At 43.4% G+C, this 23,285-nt stretch overlaps 2 protein-coding genes across 2 annotated transcripts; one reads left to right on the top strand and one right to left on the bottom strand.

Moving 5' to 3' along the window:
- Positions 1-2,540: 2,540 nt before the first annotated feature.
- On the bottom strand, positions 2,541-16,573 carry DNASE2B (deoxyribonuclease 2 beta). Its single transcript, XM_072867458.1, has 7 exons — positions 16,488-16,573; positions 13,008-13,160; positions 8,965-9,142; positions 7,599-7,674; positions 6,385-6,546; positions 4,677-4,874; positions 2,541-4,120 (listed from the first exon to the last, which is right to left on the bottom strand). The coding sequence occupies exons 2-7, from the start codon at positions 13,118-13,120 to the stop codon at positions 3,765-3,767; spliced, it is 1,083 nt and encodes a 360-aa protein (XP_072723559.1). The 5' UTR covers positions 13,121-13,160; positions 16,488-16,573; the 3' UTR covers positions 2,541-3,764.
- LOC140654113 (uricase-like) lies at positions 14,692-22,289 on the top strand. The gene is made up of 8 exons (XM_072867131.1): positions 14,692-14,843; positions 15,219-15,489; positions 16,266-16,382; positions 16,508-16,586; positions 19,842-20,028; positions 20,519-20,642; positions 21,057-21,140; positions 22,152-22,289. Exons 1-8 carry the CDS (start codon positions 14,692-14,694, stop codon positions 22,287-22,289), a joined length of 1,152 nt encoding a protein of 383 aa, XP_072723232.1.
- Positions 22,290-23,285: the final 996 nt, after the last annotated feature.

The raw sequence follows: 23,285 nt of genomic DNA, 5'->3' as shown, positions 1-23,285 counted from the left end.
AGTGCAATCTAGCACACTTGGAAGCAGACTTTGCTGTGGTTCAGAAATACACCTGTGAACCTCTGTGACAAGTCCAAGTGCCAGGCTAAGTTAGCACGCCTTGGAGAAGGGAAAGGTCCTAGCTCAGTCAGAGAAATTTCTCCCACAGCCTCCCTTGACTTGCTGGCAGACAGCTGGCATGGAGCCCCAGGTGTCCTTGAGAAATTCTCCTATACATTGCTCATGACTCCCATCGTGAGGGCTCAGTACATTTTCAGTCGTCGTGAAGACGCCAGAAGCAATCCCACCATAAAGGCTGCCCTCTGAAGTGGGCTCAGGCTGCAATGCCTGTGCCTGTTTTCCAGTATTGTAGTTGCCCAGCTGGAATTAAACTTCACGCAGTTTAAGTATTTATGCCTTCAAATTTTTATTTTTTTTAGCTTTTCTTTTAGTGAGGCTCACGTCTAATCCTTTGACCTCTTGCATTAAAAAAAAGAAAAAGAAAGAATTAAGAAAAATCATCAGGGAATTTTTTGGAGCAGTGACGGGGAGACAGAGTTGTGTCCTTGCTCTGGGTTGGCAGTGGCCATGGTGAGGGTAGGAGTCATCCTGGTGGGTGAGCGAGTGGCAGGCGTGTATTTCAAGAGGCTGTATTTGCATTTCCTGCCCCTTGTGAGGTTGTCAGGCGTGCTGGGGCCGAGTCTCAGCTTGTGGAAATGATTATAAGGCAATTTATAGCAAACAACGATTCCTACTGTTGTGTTTGTTACAAACTTGGCTGCAGTACAGTAATGTTTAGTGGATTAATAATGTCTGCTTTTGGCCTCTCCTACTCCCTCGGCAAACAATTTTCATGTATAATGGATGTTCTCATTTAGTCTAACTAGAACAGAGCCCACGGGTCAGAATAGCCATACCTGCATGCTCAGGGGAAGAGGCTCTGGGTTTCCAGATGAGAGACCAGCTTTCTCTCCTCTCCATGCCAGGGTCCAAGACTTCTGCCCTTTTGGAGGATCAGCTTTGCTGGGCAGGTCCCCCTGAAATTGCAGAGGGGGCAGCGCCAGCTGTTGCCTTCCGCAGGAGGAGGTCTGTCCAGTCAAAAGGGTTGCAGTGGGCAGCACAGGCAGCACAGAGTCACTGGGACAGGCAGATATTTGTTGAGCGTTTGGCATTTTGAAAAAGAACAGCACATTTTAAAATTAAGAACTCTATGAATATATACATAAAATACACAAAAATAAATGTTTCAGACCAACAATCGATCACAGTGCATGCTGTGAGGGCATATGATGTTGAGTAAGTGGCGTGTGGTCTTGCCTTTGCACAGGAAGCCTGAGAGTTACAAACACTTTAAAAATCTGTGTGGTTTATCTTGTTAATTATCAGTCTCTTTCAGGAAACAAAAAGTCTGCCCATGTTTCATAATGTGTGTAGTAGAAATACCAGGATATGCAAATATGGAAGTTACACAACGAAAGCAAAACTGAATTAAAACTGTTTACAGTCAAAAAATGAGAGAACCAGAACTGCAGCCTTTTTATTGCTACACCACTGAAATGAGTGTGTGCGCAACCTGGCTGTTTAGGCGCTTGTAATGTATGGTACAACTTTCTCTCCATCTTCCCACTGCTGTTTATGCCTCTTCAGTAACAGATAAAATGGAGGCTACCAATCTTGGGTATAATGAAAGAGCAATATTGTAAGCAGTCTTGTGAAGCTTTCTGACAGCTATCAATTGATCAAATAATTAAGAATAACAATCAGCACTTAAAGTCAAGTGATGGACTGTTGACTTTTAGCCTGGGACGCAGGGCTGTGGCAACACTGTTGTGACAGCCGGTGGATGGAGACTCTTTGCTATTGAACTCTGTGACCCAAATGCTGTGGCTGAGCATCTACCATACGAAACTAAGGTTGTGTCATAGGTCCAGGTGCCCTCTGATGCACCATGGTGAACCTCACCAGCAGTGTCTCCAGTGAAGGATTTCTCACCATTCCTGCACACTGAGGTCATGCGTGGGCAAGATATAAGAGTTCAGACAGGTTAGGTTAGGTTAGTGTCTGCCATGAAAAGGTGGACAAGAGAAATGGACTTTATCTTGGCTTATCTGAGTGATGCCCTACCATCCCACTGCTCAGCATTCTGTGTCACTGGTAATTTTCACTGCCATAAATAGGTGTTGCTTGACCACAGCTAGTAAAACAACGAAAACTAGATACGTCAAACAATTTGACAAGCATCAGAGAAAAAACATTACCAAGCAAATTATTTATCAAATGTTATTTGGTCATACACAGGGAAAAGAAAAAGGCCTGTTTTGTGCAGAATATCTAAACTATCTGCATTATTTTCACTGAGCTATGAGACTCGGGTTTGCCTTCAATCCAGATTGACTAGATATAAAAACTATTCATGGACAATTCTTGTCATTAAGCAGGCCAGATACATTATTTTTATTTCTTCAAGAAGTATGCACAAATGTTTTCTGAAATATAATTTGTTTGGTACTTCATACAGTTTGTTGTTTGGTTGATTTTTCAGGGTGAAAAGGGAAGGGAATCTTCAACAACTTCTTGTGGTTGTGGGGCATTTCTTGATATCTGCTTCCTTTTAAGACACTGTTGTGGAAAATCAGTAGTATGGACTATGAACACAGCAAAACAGAAATATTAGCGGGACAGCCAACTCTTCAGACTGGAGTTTATATTAGCAATTCAGAAAAAAAAAATACAAGTGAGATATAATGCTATAAATTTAGGAACATGTTAAATACAGGTACACTTTTGAAATTGGAACCCAAGAGTGTATCAGGATTTTGCAAATTAGCTTTGTCTTCATAGCAAGTCCATGCAAACTTCAGGTCCAAAGCCTGAGACTGGAGGTATTGAAAATTAACGGCCGCGTTTGTTGTAGTGTGAAAATGTAGGTGAAATAACATCTTCCTTCAAATATTTTCTTCTCTTTTCCTTTTAATTTTTTTCCTAATTGTCTCTATTTCTCCTTTGGCAGCTATAAAATATTTTAACCAACCACAAATAACTATAAAGATGGAAAAGGGAGACTGTAAACAGACCATTTTCGCTCTTAATTTATTTTGCTTATTCATATTTTGGGCATGTTTATTTGTGTATAAGATTGCTGTACATGAATAAAAGCACTAGAAATACTCCCAAGCTATTGGTTACAAATGATTTAAAGCTCATTTCTTCTCTAGAAATTAATCATGTAAAAATTAAGCCTTCCTGTCCACAGATCTACTCGTCTCCCTGTCTGTATCCAATTATGTCAGCTCTTTAAGAGATTCACCCCAAACTGCGCAGAAATGCTATGAGTGATCTCAACAGCGCCTAGAACATGGGGTGATTTTGAAGCATTTTGGGGTACTTTTCTCTTGCTAACTGCCCAGCCCTGACAACCTAGCTAACGCGACAGGTTTCTGTTGTTCCTCCCATCCCATGTCCAGCATCACTCACAAGTTCCCCAGGGACGCCTGTGCAGTTGCTCCCAGCGATGTGCTTTGGTGCAGCCCTGTGCAGCAGCGTCTCGGCCGAGAGCCGAGGAGAGAGCAGAGGGTGGCTCAGCACGTGCAGAGCCTGCTGGTCCAGCACCCAGAGAAAAACAGCCATAATTTACCTGCAAACCGTCTGCTTTTATAGCTAACAAGGTGAAGGTCTAACACATCTGGCGACTCACAGGGCCATTTTTCAGAGTAAAAATATACTTTAAGGGAGACGTTTCCTACGCTTTCTAACAAGGGGCTGTGCTGTTAGGGAGGAATGGCTCGTTATATCAATGTGGAAGCATCAGTGCAACTTTCATAGTGGATTATCAAATGTCTGAAGGCTTTGTAGATGTGTTCGTTCTGTGTACAGATGAACCCACCACTTCTCCAAGCTTGCTCAGCAGCGCGGTTTAAGTCTCCGATGCAGGTCCACTGATCTTCATATTCCCTTGAAACAGCCCATTTGGAATGATCGTTAATGGAATAAAAGGTGGAATTCAATGGCGTCCCTATTAGGTTTATGTTGTAGACGTGGTAGTTGAGAGAGCAATTTGAGGGAAGTTTTTGGCCAGAATGCTGCCAGGATTCAGCCAACAAATCAGTCTTCAGCTCCTGAGCCACCCAGGCCACGTAGATATCTGTGGAATAACACAGGGTGTGGGAAATTAGTCTTTCACATTCCTTCATTTAAGAGGGGACTGAAAAGCATCGCCTAAACTGGGCTCGTTTCATTCCAATGCATACGGTGGGGCAGAAGGGATTTTGCCCTCTCCCCTTGTTTTGACTTTTGTTTCAGAAGTTCATTTCCTCCTTCTCCTGGAAAACCTTTTACAACAATCAGCAGGAAAAAAAGGAAAGAAAAAAAAATTTCAAGCCTTCTTCATAATAAAAAAAGCAGATGATTCAAACCCCATTTTTGTTGTTTGTTGTTACGGTTGAATAGCAGGAAATAAATTTTCTGAAAATCCCATTATTGAACACCTTAAGAAGGTGTTTGAAGGACCAGACAGCTTTTTGTTTTGTGGGGCTGAAAGAATATTGTGACGGGACACCTTTCCCTGCCCTCTGTTACATTTATTTCTGAAGCTGAACTTCTTTTTTCCCCTCAAAGAAAATACTAATTGTCAAATAATATATTAATTGCTTATTACTTGCTTGAGAACATGTGATAGATAGAGCAACAGGTTTTCTTACCATCTATGTACAAGTGTGACTTCGCAAAGTGGAGAAAGGTTTCCCCGTGAGCTGACTGGAGTTTGGAGAGGTGGCGCAAGGGGACCGAGGGCAGCCTGGACCCTGCACAGAGCTTCTGCAGATTTGGGAGATCAGCTTGGAAGATGTTAGGGATGGAACAGCTGTAGATTCCTGGATTATAACTCAGCATCTGTTGGTCTGAGAAAAACCCAAAGAAATGAACACACGCAGAAATAAAATGGGTTAAAGCGAAGGAATTAAGAGAGTAAAGTTCTGCCTTGGAAAGGAAACCTAAATCCTTCTAAATCTTCACAGCCTATCTGCTGGAGGAGTTCAGTGTCAAAGTATCTTATTTTAGCAACCAAAACCATGTTTAATTGCTTTGTATTCTTGACTGGCCCTGCAGCACGTAGACTGGCTGGGAGAGTATGCTCAGGTTTTTGCACTTACACCTTATTACTCTTAGCAGAACTGTTAACCCGTGGTCTCGGTCCACTGCCACCTCCATCCATGCTCATCTTCAAGCCTCTAAGCACGTAGCACTCAGACGGCATAGTACATTCGAGCCTGTCAGTATTTACAGGAGTAGTTCCCAGTCAGTTACAGTTGCCAAGCCAAATGCAAACAGAAGAGCTGCCAAAGGATCTAGTTTGATTTTAGGGAGAACAGGGCTTGACTTTCAGTGTCTGGATTGAATTAGCAGAAGAAAATTACTTTTCTGTACAGTGCACAGCTTAACTGTAAAAGTCCTTGCCATGGATATGGTAAAGAGCAAGGGAACAAATAGGCTTATTAGATGAGTTCATGGAAGACCAGTCCATCAGGAACTTCCCAGTCTTTCCAGCTCAGGAAATCCCTGAACCACAGATTACCAGAAGCTGGGAGGATGGAGCAGGAAAAGCATTACTGTATGCCTCTCATTTTATTGTCCTCTTTCCCTAAACACATGTGTAGACACGCTTCCACAAACAGGAGCTTGGTTTAGATAGCTCTGGGGTGTGGCCAGCCAGGCCATTTGCACAGTTTATGTGTTTCATTGATATCATTTGAGGCTTGTAGCTGGGAAAAGAGTGAAAAGCAGTGTGAAAAGCGTTAAGGAACATACCAGTGTGATTTGTTATAATGCCTTTTGATAGTCCCTTTTCAGGATTCCAGTACCAGATATCATTGTCAGATTGTTCTGAATCCTATGGGTATAGATTTCTTTTTTTTAAATTATTTTTAGTATTGGCATTTTATGTGGCACAAGGCACCTGGGGAAATTCTGGGTGATATTTATTCCATACTTGATATTTCTGATGTGTCAAGGCTACTACTCAAGCTCAAGCAGGGGTTGCCCTACATTTTTAGAACTGCAGACGATTGCAGCTGAACAAGCTATTACTGTTAAAGATTATTAACCTTTTCTTTCCAAAGCATTTTGTATGCATGGACTGAGTGTACCTTTGATATGCACTTGTGACTATTATTATCTCAATAGTCCCCATGGGGAGATGGAGACAGAGTGGAAGAGTGAATTTCCCACATTCACACAGGAAATCGCTGGATAAACATAAGTGAAGCCAAGAACGCTGTTTCCAGGCCTCACTTGGTTTCCCAATCTGACAACGAAGGACAAGAACAAGCAATTTTTAAGGTGAAGCCTCAAGGAAAGCAGTCAGAGAGGTGCAGCAGGGCAAAGGCTTTCTTAGGGAGAAGCATTTCATACCTATTTCTGTGAACTGGTCATATTTGAAGGTTATACAGATGGCCGTCTGTCCGTAGGACTCCCCAGTAGCTGGATACTCATAACCATCCTCAGGGAAGGGAGGGAACAGGGGCACACTGTGAATCACCCAGAAGCCTTGCGATTTGTCCAAGAGCAGAAATCCTGTCAAAGAAAAGTTATTGCAAATGAATTAAGGGGGAAAAAGCCCTGAGATGATATAGCTGTGTCCTACTTTGGATTTGCTGCTGCAGACACCACACTTCAATGTGTTAATGTCTACAGTAAACTGGCTCTAGAGTAGATTAATGGATTATAGGAGACACTAACGTTGTATTAAAATTGCATTAATTCTCTCCTGCATAGCCTAACTCAAACTGTCACCACTTTTCTTTTGAAAAAAAAGTCTTTTCAAAACCTTTTCTCTTTCTCTGCTCAAATGTTATCTTCAAAAAATCTGATGAGTTAGTGGCTGTGACCCTCTCTCCACTGCTCCTTTTCCTTCCCTTCATATATTCACTGCGTAAGGGGAAACAGACTCTGTCAACACTACATCTTCTTTCCCAGACCAAATTCTCCTCCATGGGGAAGCAGCAGAGAGATGGGCTGTGCCTCCCCCTCCCCCTGCAGCAGAGTGCTCCGGGAAGGAACACAGCTCCCGAACGGTCCCCATTGCTGCAGCCTGGAAGTACAGCCCTGCAAAATACCTTCATCCCAGAGTCAGCCTGGGAAACCCCATCTGCTTCCTCAAGGGAACATTTAGACCTCCACTGAAGTTTGCACTTACTTGAAGTCTTGCTTTGCTTTAACTGCATACTTTAGTGCTTCCATGATCTTGGCAGCAGTTTCTTGCCCCAGAGAGAGGGAGTTTGGAGGGGTTTATGTTTAGGGTGCCTTTCCCTTCACATCTTGTACTGCTGTTGCCATTAGGCTCAGGATGATGTGGTCTGTACTCACTGAAGGGAGCTATATGAGTTTCAGCTCTTGAAAACAAAGGGTCCATAAGCCCTAAGAGTTCCTCAACACAGCACAGGCATAGCAAAACCAAAACAGAAGCTGCAGCATATATAACGATACAACAAACCACGCATCATGCAAATCATTCTCCAGTTTTGCTTGAGGCAGAAATTTTAGATATGCAGATAGACAAACAGACAAGTAGATGCTATCCACAGCTTTAGAAGGGAGAAAATAGTAGCTTGGGACTCTCCCTGTACCTTTGGTATGTCCTCTTTTCCACCCGTTGGAGTCAGGGACCTCATCGTTGTATATTGCGTATGCAATGCTGTTCCTCTGCAGGAAAACACACATTTCTGAAACATGACATTCAGTAAAAGGAAGGCATTTAAGTGAACATCTGCTGCTGGGAACAGAAGAAAGAATTCAGGACTTCTCTGTGTGAACATCACGAGCCTAATTCTTCTCCCAATTCAGCTGACACAGTCTCCGCAGAAGTTACAGTAAAATAAACCTGAAGACTCAGCATTAGGGTCCCGGTTAATATAAAGTGGAAGTTCTCTCAATCATTGCAGTAGCCCTTCCTCAAGAAGTCAAACATGCTCACTAAGACAATTTACATGGGTTTATTGGGCACTCGCTTGCAAAGAAGTTCCCCCCCTCTTTTTTTGGTGCCTCTCTCCGATTTAGCAACCAGACGTGGTGAAAATGTTTGCTGAGGAAAAATAGACATGACAAGTGTTCTTATGAAGGTCAAGCAATTAATGCTTTTTTGCAAAATATTTGCATATGGCCACACCTTATTCCCCCTGAGTAGAGAACTTCAAAGGAGTTGGGACATGTTTCTCCTCCTGATGTACTTTGAATTTGTAAACAGTTTATTACAATTACAGCGAGACCTGGAATAGGACAGTTGATCGGACTGCTAATATTTGACTGACTTCTGGGAATCTTGGAATCTCTTCTACATATAAATTAATGACACCCTACCACTAACCCACTGCAGAAATGCAAAGACACACCCAGACTCCCAAGAATACTATGTAGACAGTAAAAAAAAAAACTATAGGCAGATCTTGCGGTATTGCATAATCGCTTCACATATAAATGAGGTGTCTGACTGTGGGGAAAGCAAAAGGCCTAACAAGCGGCATATCACTGCTGAAGCAGTCATAGTGATTTCAGGGTGGGGAAGAGCAAAACCCAGATTTTATTTGAGACAGAGCGTGAAACACATGCACATGGGAGGGCTTAGGACGAGTGTCTGTAATAGTCACCACTGGCCCTGGTCTGAGTTCACAGCCAGTTCACAGCTTCAGTCATCGCTCAACATGAATTGCAGAGAAGAAGCCAAAGGGACTAGGTACCAACACTCAGTTTTTGATGGGCAATACTTTAAGTGTGTGAAAGGCTTGACTAGAAATTAGAAGTTCGAGGATAATTTATAATTGTAGCCAAAACTGCAAATAATCTGCCCAGCTGTCAAGACGCTCCCCTTGACGTGTTTTAGTAGATCTAGTCGGTCAGGTCCAGCCATACCTACGTGCTTATTTTGGCTGGTTTCATTTCATTTGCATGTAATATCAAGTAAGCTTACTAACAAAACGATAATTAAATGTCACTTGCCTCGGATTCGTACGTCTCATACAGCTGCTTCAGTGTTTGTCCCAGAGCACCCTGTGTCATGTTGATGAGGTATTTACCAAGCTGCCACTGCGGAGCCAGGGCGTCCATGTACATGTATTCCAGCCCCAGCATGGGAATCTCTCCTTTGGCATGTTTCGGCAACTTGTAAAGAGCAAACCTGCAACAGGGAAGAGCACTTGGGTTTTTTACAACCATCCTGTTTGAATGTGTAAATCAGGATCTCCTTCCCACCTGAGGATTTAAGAGAAGGGTGACTCCGGGGATGCCTACACTGGAGTGCCACCAGCGTGTGGTGTGGACGTCTCGGCCTCAGGGAGGTGAGCTGGCGCAGGGACCAGCAGCAGTTCGGCAGCACAGTACCTGCTGCAGACAAATTTGTTCTGCTTCTTAGCAAGCAAGGGAGGCTGATTCAGCACCAAACTCCTGTTGCTGTGGCCAGACTGCTGTTGGTACCCCGAAAGAATTTGAGGTAGCCCTGGTTTGGAGTCCCATTTAGCCACCAAATCCCTCTTGCTCCTGGTTCTGGTAGAGAACCTCAGGTCCCAAACTCAGTCTGACATTCTCATGGTCAACCCGGACACCTCTTACCAATACATTTTTACATTACAGAAATATACCTTTATATGAAATAGATAAAACTATGTATTAAAATTAAAAAATGCATAATGTTATATTTGTACATATTAAAACCACAAAATAAGTATAAAGCCATGTGATAATGTTGTTCCAATCCTACTTTTCATAACAGACTCGCACTCTGCTGAACTGTTGCAGACTGGATATTTGCAAACCATTAGCCAGAAACACAACTCTTTTCAAAATTGTAGAGTACTCAATATTGTCAGTAAATGGCTCAGTTCATATTAATGATGTCCCTCATGAAGTAAACAGGTTTTCCCAGTGCACAAGTCCATGGGATTAATTGCGGTATAATAAATTGAGCCACTTTCTTTGAGTGCTGTACTTGAGTAATTTGTTATTTATGTCAATAGTAAGAACTGAGTGGCATTATTTTCAAACCTATACTATTTACCAAAAATGCAGCCTGACTGTGCTTAACCCTTCAAGTGTATCAGGAGGAGTGAGCCTTGCCCAGTTGATTTACAGTCTCAAGTTGGTCAAAAAAGGCATCTCCGAAAGCAGGTAAGGAGTGGCAGGAAAGCACTTTGCCAGAGGAACGTCTAATCCGTGGGAAACCTACGTGTACAGGCAGAAGAGAAACAGGCACCACTGGTGATTCTGGTAATCCACCTGCATTGCCACTGACTGATGTTCCTTAAATATCTCAGGAGAAATAGCTGATGACAGATCACAAAGAAGGAAGTGATTTATATAGCAAGGCTGGGGAGAGCTGTCCATGCCCAAGGAGTCACAACAATCCCTTTATTTGAAATGAAGATTTGGAAAGGAGAGGAATAGCAGTAGTTACAGTAGTACGAGCTGATCCAGGAATTAGTATACGAAGCCTTTCCAAACTGCTTTGAAATATATTAGAAGATTTATGCTCTCAGGGTGTTTTATGAAGAAGATTTATGCCTTGCATCTGACAAACATGTGCTAGCAGGTATGCTTACGGAAATGCTAGTAGTTGAGCTATCAGTAAATTGCTTGCCAGTTCCCAGTGGATACATGTTTTGGCCCTTTCCAGAAAGCCAGCTGAGCATATCAGCAATTAAAGTTGTATAAAAGTCTTCACTGCTATTTGTGCACAGGAAGTTTTTCAAGAGCTTAGGCATTTGTGGGAGCAGACTGAAAGTTATTTTCCTCAGAACCAAGGAAAAGCAAATCCGCTTATACCCGATTAGCATTGTCACATTGTTTGCTTGTGACTGAACACAAACTTACTACAAATAATCACATCTTTACTTCTTCTCCCCCTGCTCCCCCCAAAAAAACCCAAACTGTGTATCTGTGGCTTCAGTCCTTGACTCAACACTTCTCAGAAAGCAGAGTTTTGACTTTTATTAGCATGAAGAGCTTCCCACAGAATGCAGTGAGTTTGGATGAATAAAGGAAAGACCTGCCGCCCTCCTTAGGGAGCCGATCCTACGGCCATTTGCTCTGGTAGCCCCTGCGCAAGGTGCAGTGACGATGGCGGGACGAGCTCCCGAGTGGAATGAAAACACAGGGGAGGACTTTTGCCAGCCCAGGCACTGCGTGTGGGTAGGACCTGCAGGCACAGATGGGATCAGGTCAGATAAGGCAAGTGATTCCTCCGGTTTAGTGGCAAATTAAAGGGCGCGTGAATACTAATAATTAGTAATTATGGAATACTGCAGGATGAAACCACTGAATAGTAGGAACTCACATGAAGCTCTTGCTAACTGAATATAAAACCTGCAGTGATGTGTTTGTTTGAAAGGGCATTGACATCTTTTGGTTACGAGGAGGCTTTTCTCAGCAGTTTCAGTTCTGCTTCTCCTATCGGCTTCATAGCAACCAAATCCAGAATCAGGCAAAAGTTGAATATTTTCTGTCAATAAACGACGATGACCCGTGCAGATAGGCAAGTCTCTCTTTCCTTTGATCATGGCACATTGGAAAGGAAATCCCCCATGTCCTCCCTGCTAAACGTGGCAGAAGAGAACATGGTTTTACCTGTGCAGGCCCCCCGGCTCCCGTCTGGAACGGGACCCACGTCGCTGGTGTTCACACGCGTGGCGGCACAGGTGAATTACTCCTAGTCACAGCTTTCAAAGAATTTCTCAGAGAATTTGGATACAAACATTGTGTTCATTTAAGAAATGGATGGTAAAAGTTTTTTTGTTTTGATTGGTTGTTTCTTTGTTTGGGTTTTGGTCTGGTTTTTTTTTTTTCGCTTTAGCACACAGACTCATTCTGCAAGGAATAATTGCAGTTTGTGGAGAAATGAAATTTCTCGTACCTTTAAATTGGGTAGCTGCACCAACGAAGAGTCTGATGCCTGAAAAACTCACGTTATCCAGAAGGGCCTTGGCAAGGGTGCCAAGTCAGAGGGCTGGATCGGACCCTCATGTGTTTGATGCTACGCCAATAGAGAGCGAAGCCGGCTTTATGCCCCTGCTTGAGTAGCCTGCCTGCGGTGTGAGGAGCCCCTGCCTTCCCTGCAGTTAGCAATGTGTGCAAGGGAAGGGACGTGCAAGAATAGCACCTACTTCTTTATCATTTGTATCCAAACTCATCATTGTTCTGTGAGAAAGACACCTGTCTTTTTAAATTGGTTGATGTTTATCTCTGAGAGGCTTCCCTGCTCTTTTTTAGGAGCTCTCGTTTCACTTTTTAAACCTGGGTTGGATATTATGTCGTTATACTTTGTGTCTTTCATCTTCAAAGCGCATTAATCCAGTTAATCATTTAACACCCAAGCTCAGCTCGCTGCAGGCAGTGGGATGGTACCAGCTCCAACGTGCCGGCAGCTCGGGCGGCGGGGAAGGACGCCTGCCCCTCGGTCCCCGGGGAAGGATGCCTGCCCCTCGGTCCCCGGGCGCGATGGCACCTTCCCACGCTGCTGCCCCCACCCCGCGCCTGCCCGCATCCCCCGGGGTGGCTCAGCCTCCGCTGCCCTTGGCGACGGCAGCGAGGGGACAAGTCCCACCACGCTGCTGTTGGGGTACGAGCGACGAGGCAAAGGGCGAGACGGGGACGTTTTCCCCGCTCGGCTCAGGTCCCTCAGCCAGATGAGCCATGTGCTGGAGCCCGGGCCCGGGCCGGGTGCCCCCGGGCTGCCGCCAGCAAGCACAGTCTTGGCACCCCAACACAGGCTGCGCTGCCTTTGATGATGAGACATGAACGCTGTGTTAACTGGTGATTATTTTGCAGTTAGTCATAATGCAGTGGGGTGGTTGGTTCAGTGAAATGAAAGTGCATTTCAATAATTTATCCTAGGTTTTCCAAATGCAAAATTCAGCTACTACTCACAGGCAAACAGGATTAAAACAGTGATTGCTATGCATTACTTCTCGGTGATCCACCTACTTCACGCGGTTTAATCTTGAGCGTTGTTTACTCACCCAGCGTTTCTCCCCTGTGTGGTATTTACTTACCAATCGACTGTCTCCCCGTCTTCATTCCTGCAGGAAATCTCGGCTGCCCACACGGGCGCGGAGGAGAGAAGCAACAGCAAAGCAGGGTGACACCGTGCAGATCCCGCAGGCATTTTGGTTTCTCGGCTTCACAGGGCGAGCACTGAGTAGGGTCTAAAAGGAGAAGTTGTGTTGCATTAGCTGTCAGCTCCTGCTGTACGATGCAGCGAGCACACCCCGGGCAGCGGCCCGGGACGGCAGACCCAGCCCGGGAAGTCGGGCTCCCACTGCAGGGACAGCTGCCAGCAGCGGGGCCGGGGCTCCCGCGGGCCCCTGGGAACTGCTCAGGATTTCTTTGGGCAACAAAATGGCAAAATGACAGTTGCCAAGTTATGTTTTTGAGACAACTTACCTTTGTATTTTAGGAGGTAGGATTTTGACTACTTCAAATATTCAAGGTATTCTGCTTTAAAAAAAAAAAAAAAGCTGCAGATACCGAAACCCTTTTTGTTTTCTTTTTAGTGCTGCATGACTGAAGTGTGAGTATTTTACAACTATCTGAAAAAACCTCGGTATTCAGACAAGCAAAACAAGATCATTTCCGTCTCACTACTTCTCCATCCAGCCCCTGTCGCGAGCACGGCCGCTGCACCCTTCCTGCAAAGAGGGGTTCTGGTGCAGCGCCGAGCCCTGCCCGGCCCTGGCTCTGGCGGTGGGGGCCTTCGTCTGACAGTGGGGACTGACAGTCAGAGAGAACGCTCGGATCTCTGAGCCCCAGTAGTTTAGTTACAATTAGTTAATATTTTTTTAAAATTATCTTTTAAGTGCATTAGCATTTCTCTTAGGAACAAACATGTCTGAATCGAGAATTTTTACATCTGATAATCTTTTAGCAACTCACATATAAAAAGCTTCAATTTATATTTTGGTGTGTAAAATATTCTTTCTCCCTCTTCATTATCCTTACATTAAAAGGTGCTGATTTACATTAAAAGATGTTGATACCAAGTATGGGATATTTCAGCCTCAGGGAAAGTCTAGTGCAACAAGCTCTGGATGTTTTAGCATAACAGAAATCCTCACAACCTTCACAGTATTTTGCCTCCTTTCTCGTATAGCCTCTCCAACACTAAAGGATGTGTAAATTGGGTGTGTTTGACAGAAGCAGGATAACACTGACTAGGGCTTAGTGCAAACAAAACCAATGATCCCAGAAAGCCGGGATTTTGGAGGTGTGGATCAAGACCTGAATTTTGCTGCTCAGACTCGCTCCCGATCCCTTTTGTGGGAGATCGGAACTGTAACACAGTTGGGAGGAAACGCTTGCAACCAGCCCAGCTCGGTCTGTCTTTCCTTCTTGCTCTCAGGAATTGCAACGTGCATAGAGGGGGTAATAAAACACACGTGCCAACATGCCAAGAATGTGACAGCTGTTTCCATTTTCTGTTTGGGACTTCTGCCTGCTTACAAAGCAACCTCCCTGCCCCTCACGGAAGAATTGCTTTGATATTCACCGCTTCCACTCGGCCTCGGAGCAGCAAGTCCCCCTGCCCCTGCATGTGACGGGGGCAGCCCTGGGGACACAGGGCGCTCGCTGGGCTCTGCCTGCTAACGGGGGGCTCTGCCTGCTAACGGGGGGCTCTGCCATGCAGGATGCTCACCGTGTTTTGCCAGCTTCTGCATGAAAACAGAGAGGGCTCAGAGCATGGCACACGTGGAGCCTGGCAGCGGTTGTGAGAGCTGGGAGCCAAAGGAGGAGGAGGCGATGAAAATCTGTTCTTGGTTCTTGGGAAAATCGGGAGTTGCATCTAGAGAGGCACAGCCCAGCCCAGCAGAGCCGGCCCCGATGGAGCGGCTGTGAGGGCGCAGGTGTGAATGCTGCCTGCCCTCTGCACCGCTGTACCTGCGGTCACTGAATGCGCTGGGACACTCTGGCTTCAGAAAGAGATGGTGGAGGGAAGACTCAGCGAAGGTCTGTATAGTCAGGATTGATCCAAAGATGATGAACAAGAGAGACTAGTTCACTGTTACTCATGTTAAATGATCTGCCCCCATAAAAATTTAAAATTCTATCGCAGCTGCTACTAATGTAGTAGCTGCTACTAGTAATATCTTCCTAAAGTATTTTTTCTTCCCATCAGGACTTTGCAATTTAAAATGGAAATATTTTCATCACAGGTAACCACAGAAATAAAGGCCATCAACATTGTTTATGTTTCATTGACTGAGCAGAACTCAGGCTTCCACTGAGTTCCTTTACAACTGTCACGTATTTTCTCTGCAGATCAAGGATGTAGAAGTCCTCAACTGCGAATATGGCAAGAACACAATTAAGTTCCTTCGCCTTCATAGAGAAGGGAAGAAGCACTTCGTTAAAGAAGTGGAAGTGTGCACGCATCTCCGGCTGACTTCTGCTCAGGAGTACCTGGAGGGAAACAACTCTCTTGTGATACCTACCGACACCATGAAGAATATTGTCCTTGTGTTGGCCAAAAAAAACGGGGTATTCCTTATTTTTTAACTAGCCTTGCTGTTTCTTATTACTTTATTTGGAAGTGTTTGTTATGCTAACTTTTTAATTTCAAAATGCATCAGAAGAATCTCTCCCCCCATCGGCATATCAGATGGGCACTAAAGTCACCTTCAGTGATTTGGGAGAGAATTTTTCCTCCTCCAGTGCTTATGCTGTGGACTCCTCCTTAGTTTTCCAAAGCCTTTTTTTCTCACAGAACTAGCAGTATTTTTTGTAGATATGTCATATAAGATCCATCTTTTTTTTAATTTAATAGCACATAATACTGCATTATTCCTATATAGCACTTTTAAACAGAAGGTGTCAAAGTATGTGAGACTTCCCTTAATTCCATTAACTGTGCTCCTACCTCCCTCAATTGCGTCTATTGTAATGACAATCTGTAGTGCAAATTCTCTGTCTCAGTAATGAAATCCCATCTTTAGCCTGTAAAGCTTAATCAGAATATCGCTATGATTATTTCAGCATTATATCCTCGAAGTGTAAGGCTTCTGTAGCAGTTTCTCTCAGTCCAAGGACTGCAGCTCACTATACCACAGAACAGGAGATTTTTGACATGACTCTGCTATTTGCAGCGTATGCTGCAAGCTGATCAAATGACTAGGCATAGTACACAAAACCAGAACTGAGAGAAGTCTGTATTTTTAACAACATTGACCTTTCCCAAATATTTACCACAATCAGAACAATCTACTTTTGTACACGAGGTAATTGCTTCTTTCTAATAATACTGTTTGCTGTCTTAGATCCCAACTTTAGAACAATTTGCTATAGATATCTGCAAACACTTCATGACAACATTTTGCCAAGTGGCGTACGTCAAAACCTACGTTCAAGAAGTACCATGGCAACGTCTACACGAGGTATCTAAAATACTAATACATTCAGTTTATTTATGCTGGAGCCATTTGTCACTCTCTTAGTTCCTGTTTTCAAGTTAAGATGTTATTTACTGCACTTTTACTTACATGTCTGCTCTAAATTGCAGAACGGCGTTCCCCACATCCACTCATTTATATACGTTCCTGATGGGATCCGCTTTTGTGAAGCTGAGCAGTGCCGAAATGGTGAGAAAAGAATTTGCAACTTCCCCTACTTCTCTGTAAATGTTTCTGCTGATGAGAGATGAAGATGGCTTTAGAGATAGCAAAAGGTGTTACAGGGCTTACAGCATAGCCAAACCTCTCCAGAGGTCTAAAACAAATAATATTTTTATGGTCTAATTTTGCACTCCTTGATCTGAGACATGGCTGAAGAACTAATGTAGCTCACATTTGTATGTGTATCCTAAACATATACTGGTTACAACAGCACATACAACACAACTGCTATACATTGTCACAGGATTTAAGAGCTTTCTGAGAACAGTCTGCTCACTTTTTTACATTATACTGTAATTCTGCCATCTCACTGTTATCATTACCCTATAGAGAATATATCATGAAACCACACTGCTGTTGGCCAATTGCCTAGTTTGGGGCTATTTTCAAAACCCTGTCGGCATGCCTTGGTTTTATTTCTAAGATGCAATTTCATTGCTGCAAGTCAGGCTGGCTTGAACATCGTGAGCACTCAGGTCTATGTACAAACAATTTTTCACATGAAAATACTTCAGAGCGTGCTTACTATTTTTGCACGCCATGTGTAAACAAAGCACCCTGTGGCTTCACTAAGAGTTTTGTGATACTTAAAAGACATAGGCTTTCAAGCTCAACTGTCTGTCCATAAATGGGCATTCCAAAGGGAGTGTAAAAATTACCTCTTCTTGCTATGACTCACACCAAGAGCGTAAGTTCAATCTCAGTGTGTTGGTGTTTCATTTAACCGGTCTCTCAGACTACTGGGAACTGAGCTGAGATCACTGCATTATTTCACATGGTGGGTTTAGAGGTTTTAGGCATTAGTTCGGTATCTATCTATTACTTTCCTAATGTAACTTAGAAGTATTTCCCATCCTGCCCTCTCTCCCTGTTTTCCTAATGTGTCAGTGTTAGGACCAGTGGCAAGACCAGTTTCACTTGCAGACAGGACACAAATTCTGAAAGGCTCATTTGAGCATTGTCCCTGCTGAAAGCAAAGAGAGAGCCTGTACAAGTCTCCAGTGCCTCTTGGCCTAATCTTTTGTGATGTTCCTAGTAATGTTAACTACTGCTGTATTTTTGGCAGCCTCAATAGTATTGAGGTTTCTGGAAAATGTTAAGAAAGAAACCCGAATACAAAAAATTAAAGAAAAAGAGTTTATGCTTTCTTGAAAAGCTGCTGCTCTTAATGTACAGATTGAATTAAATTTTTTACCACCTTGAAAATTCAGCATGAAATTCTGCAGTTTCAGGTTCTACACAAACAAAAAGCCTTTAAGGCTTACTGAAGAAACTGCCTGTCCGTCTTAGTCTTCCCTTCATGTAGCCCTTTAGCTGTTTCTTTAGGGTTCCCCGCCTAGGTGAACAATAACCAAGGAGAAGGTTTTCAAATCCCTTTTATTTTTCTTATAAGAGAACATTCTCTATCTTTAGCATCCTCCTATGCACCTATCAGCCAGACAGAAATTTATTTCTCAGTTAATCCTAGCTTTTAACACTTTACTCATCATTAAAAGAAACCTAGTGAGGCTTAATAGAATTATAGGCTTATTTTTTGCCATTAGATCGGCTGATAAAAGGCTCAGAGTTTTTGGAAACTGAAAACATCCTAAGTAACTTAACAGAGTCAACATTTGACAACTGAAGACAGCACAAGCACAAAACATACTGAAAGCACAGCACGGGCTGCTCACCTCGCAAACTTTGCCTCGGCGTTACATTCTCCAGTGCGAGTTTCAGGTCGATTGCTATGCAGCCAGCCAGTCAGCCAGCCTTTCAGTAAATCATTCATTGCAAGGAGCTCTTTCAAACAAGGCTGTGTATTTGAATATGAGATAAATATGTCTCCAGGTTCACTGATAATATCTGCATTACATAAATACCTGTGTATTACAATCTTATACCCAAGCAATGAATTCATCAAGAGCTGAACAAGCCCCAGAATATCCTGTCCAAGGACAGTCTCTTCTGTAGATTTTTTTAAAGCTGTAGGAAATAACAGGGGGGTGTAGCCAAAATTATAGATACACCTCTTTGGACTCTTTCAAAAACAATAACAAATGTAAACAAGAGAAGAAATAGATAAAATGCAGTTTTGATAATTTCCAGCGACAGAGCAGTTTTAAAAAACCAAACCTCTAAACAATTATGTCATTAGAAATATCCATCACAGTGGAATTATTTCCAGTATAACTTCATGCAAAGACATAAGTTAAAGACAAAGTCCGTCAGTCTTCCCAGTCAAAGGCAGGATTACTATGCGCCAGACATATTCAAGGATTAATTTTGAACTAGCTAGCGTGAGCACCAAGAACGGCACAGAAACAGCAGCATGGGCTTCAGCCACTGACTGTACAGGCTCTGGATAAGCCTGCGTGCCATGAAGTTTCTCTTTTCTGAATCTGCTTTTTTGGCAGCTCTGGTCAGTGAGATTTTCAGTTATCAGTTTGGTGTGCTCTAAATGACTGACCACGTGAAATTGTTTAGCTGCCATCCAAAAGGTTTGTCAGAAGAAAAAGTTCAGAACACAACTGTTTGGTCTTCAGAAGATGACAATCCACCCATGCAGCAGTGATCTACAACAGCACATTTTATAAATAGAGGCTAAGAGCAAAAACACTGTCACTTTGATCCTGTGGGTGGCATCTGTATCAGTGCCAGTCCCTGCTAATTAGCTGAACTGCCAGGATTTGCATTGACTCCTCGCCCTCTCATTCTTACGGATGCAAAACTCACAACAGGCTGGGTATGTAAAGGGAATTTCTGACTGAGGCTCCAAGTCTTTGTACAGGAAGTTTCTACAGTCATCTACATTGTTCGAAAAGGCTCACCTCTCCTCTCCTGTACTCCACAGCCCTAGTAGCCTGTTTCATTTCCCTTTAGAGCAATTAGTACTCCCTGAACTGACATCAGTGAGAGCCAACTCGATGCATGTCCCAGCTCCAAAGAGGTGAGATAAAGTGTGTCCTTACCTCTCCTTGACTGCAGGTCACTTGATGGAATTCTCTAATTTCTACATCGAGCTCTGATTTCAGTAGTTTCTGTCTTCTTTCTTACCTTTCCGCTAACATCAGTGTGCAGAAAATATTTTTTAAAGGTAGCTAGTCTTGCAACAGAAGCACATGGGTGAGTCCTGGAGAGACCGCTTCATGGCTCTGGAGCTGTCACTGCAAGTGTGCTCCAGAGGTTTCTTTCTCTCTGCCTGAAAAGGAGCTCATACTGTCTCGTATTTTTGGATCACAGGTCCTCTGGTTGTTTTTGCTGGAATTAAAGATCTGAAACTTATGAAGACAACACAGTCTGGATTCGAAGGCTTCTATAAGAACGAACACACCACACTTCCTGAAAGGAAGGACAGGATTTTATGTGGAGAGCTCTTCTGCAAATGGTCATACGGCGAATGCAGAGATCTTGACTTTGATTGCATATGGTATACATCAAATCAAATAATACTTATTACCTAACCTATGACCCCAAAGTCCCTCTATACAATACAGCAGGTGTAAGGGCCAGATCTGCAGTTGCTGTGCGCCAGCCGCTCTCCCAGATCTCAGTGGCTGTGCTAAGCCCTTGGTACCAGGGGTGAGAGGCACGCCTTGGGGGTACTCCTCCCTCTGATGGTGCACCAATGGACAGTATTTAAATGGACAGTTCAGTGTTCAGTACAGAACACTTTAGGGGAACAAACTAACAACTAATTTGTTAAATACGTTTAGCAAAACACCTATTTGTGAATTACAGAGCTGTGGGGGAATTTGGAGGTAACAGGACAAAGAAATTGTTCTTCCATGAAATCCCATGTGCTATGCATTTGTCAGAAAAGACAGAGAAACTAAAAAAAACCACACCACAGTAAAACATTACGGATCTAGACAGAGACAGCTGATACAGGGTTTTGTAAGAATCTGTGTTACTTCTAGGAACAAAATCCGTGAATGTATCCTTGAAGCCTTTTCTGGGCCACCCGACTGTGGGGAATATTCACCCTCTTACCAGAAGACGGTCAACTGCATCCAGATGCTTGTCCTTTCCAAAGTGCCACAGGTATCTTATTTTCTCCTGTCAATGTTTTACTTAAACAATAATGAATGTTAATCGGACCACTAAGAAGACCAAAATGAGCCTATTACTTCCTCTGACAGTTCTAAGTAAGACTGGAAACTGGTGGTACAACTAGATGGTCTGAAAAAATATGAACACACTGAGAAGTTCATATGCTGCTCCTCGGCTGTGAACGTAACGGGGGAGAATATCACTCAGTGCTTGGCAGGACATGAGTAAAAGTGAAATGGGTGCTACAACATTGTCTACATGTTCAATAGATTGCATTTTATCAACTATAAATATGGGGGGGTAGAGGGGTTGCATTGCTTTTCTTTGCAGTGAGTGAAAAGATTGCCAGGCTGTTGGCTGAGAAGGTGCCCTAATTCATTGTCTCGTCCATTTTCATGGTTTCAGGTACAGATCATAGAAGTCATCTTGAACAATACTTTTTATAATGTCATAGACATGACGAATCTAGGCTTGACCAATGACAAAGAAGTAAGTAAATGCTCCAAACACAACTTGCCTGGACTCTTTAGAAATACTCAGCCTTAAAGCATAGCAGCAGTTCTGCACAGAACAGAGTTAAAGGGAGAAAACTTTCTCCCCCAGCCCCAGTGAAAGCTCCACCTTACCTCTAAAAGAGATTTACACTGATTACAGCAGAAGGATAATTGCCTTCTTGTGTTGTTGATAATACCTAAAGCAGTACAGTGGAATGCTTCGGAGATCAAAGGGATCTGTAACAGAGACCACCTCTGAAAAATTATTCCTGTTTTCTCCACTGAATTTGACTTTGAGTGATAATGTCAACCAACCTGTGCAGTTTTAACGAAGCAGAATGTGTCATGGCATCCTTTCACATAGCCAGGCAGTGTGAAAAGCTAGCCCACTATGGCTCTCCTTTCTGCTCCGCTGGCAGCACCACTGAGGCCAGGGAGCAGCCTTGGTGCAGTGGGGCTACAAGGAGGCGAGGCAGGCCATAGGCTGCCCCTAGGTGACAGAAGACCAGCACTCCAAGGGAGCAGTGAAGGGATGTTTCTGTAGCCATTAGGTGCCAAAGCAGATTGGTCCAACAGTGGACAAGGTATAAGCCTGGGATCAGGCAGAGGGTGAGAGATGTAGGGGATGAGATATATTTGCTCCTCCCTCCACAGCTGCTTTAGCTGACAGCCAGGTCCAGCTGAAAGTCTGTTATGTTATCCTCACATGACGGAGAGAAACTGGGTTATTCCATTTTGCATCAATGGTCCGTTTATGCTCTAGTCTCCCTCCCTAAGTCTTGTGATTCTGCTGCCATCCTATCCTACCCTTGCCCTCTTTCAGGTGGACATTATAGATCCACTTTCACTTGAGATAACAGCAAAATCTACCATTCATATTCAGAAGGGAAGGGAAGGGCCTGGGCATGATTTTGAGAGGAGGTGAATAGCTGCAGTTTCTGCTGTGACGGCCCTGGCACATCCCCGTCTCAGAAATGACCTCTGTGTTTGTGCTTATCTCCCTCAGGTTCTGATTCCAGTGGAAACTCCCTATGGCTCCTGCGCTTGCACGCTTGGCAGGAAGAAGTTCTTAGAAGCACAAGGCCACGTGCTAAAAGATGAGAGGCAAAGTCAGTTTGGACTGGCAGCTACCCAGGGAAACTAAACCTCTTGGCTACACTCACACCTTCCTGATAAACTTAACAGTATGGCTTTCCTATCAATGTGTACTCCTTGTTGGCCTCTTCCATTGCTGACTGCTTTTCCCCCTATGAACTCCTGAGGTTGGGAAGGACCCTCAGGAATTCAGAAATCAAAGTCTGTCCCTGAATCTCAGTGTGACTGGCAGATTGAAATCCCCTATGCTCTTTTGAAAATCCCAGCTGGAAACATTATAGTCAATTAATTTTTAAACTAGCTATTCCCAGACCTCTTAATGAAACAATTAATTCAATAATGTCTGTAACATGCTTTTGACATGTAAAATCAGCAACTCTGTATATTCTATTTATTAATGTTCCTTCAGTAAAATGAATATACAGGCATGAGACCAGATGTTTCATTGATGTAACCTGTCATGACCCCTTGATGCCACACTGAACTACAGAGCTGAGGTTCTGACCCAGTAACTGAATCAGACAGAACACTGATTTCTTCGTGAAGGAAATGAAAAAAGAAGCAAAAAAAAAAGTATCTAGTATATCTCCTTTGCGGTGTGAATAGTTACAGCTGTTGACTAATTTCTCTGCATGTATTCTGACTGCATGGCTGCTGCTGCTACTTGTCAGACTATACAGTTACTATATAATTACTTTTATATTAATCACTGAGGTGTTTGAGGTTTTGGGCTATCTCTGTAAGTTTAATTAAATAGTTTTCTTTAGTCTAATAATCTCATCATGACTTCTGAGCAGGCAGGAGTCAAACTAAGTAACCTTATTACTTTCGGGAGGGGCAGGGAGAAAGCTAAACAGACAGACAATGCATATTTTTCTTTAGTTACCCCAGGTGATAGCTTTGAACATAGAGATAAAACTATACAGCCAACAGTTCTTGTCTCACAAACTGTGGCTACCACATTTGCAACAGAAATCCTGCTCAACTTCTGACAACTTCTAACCACTGCTCTCATTTTCTCTGGGCATCATTTTCACAGACTCCA

This window comes from Ciconia boyciana, chromosome 7 (assembly GCF_034638445.1).
Source record: "Ciconia boyciana chromosome 7, ASM3463844v1, whole genome shotgun sequence".
Classification (NCBI taxonomy): domain Eukaryota; kingdom Metazoa; phylum Chordata; class Aves; order Ciconiiformes; family Ciconiidae; genus Ciconia; species Ciconia boyciana.
Note: the sequence above shows the minus strand (reverse complement) of the source record. Positions and strands in the feature narration are given on the sequence as shown.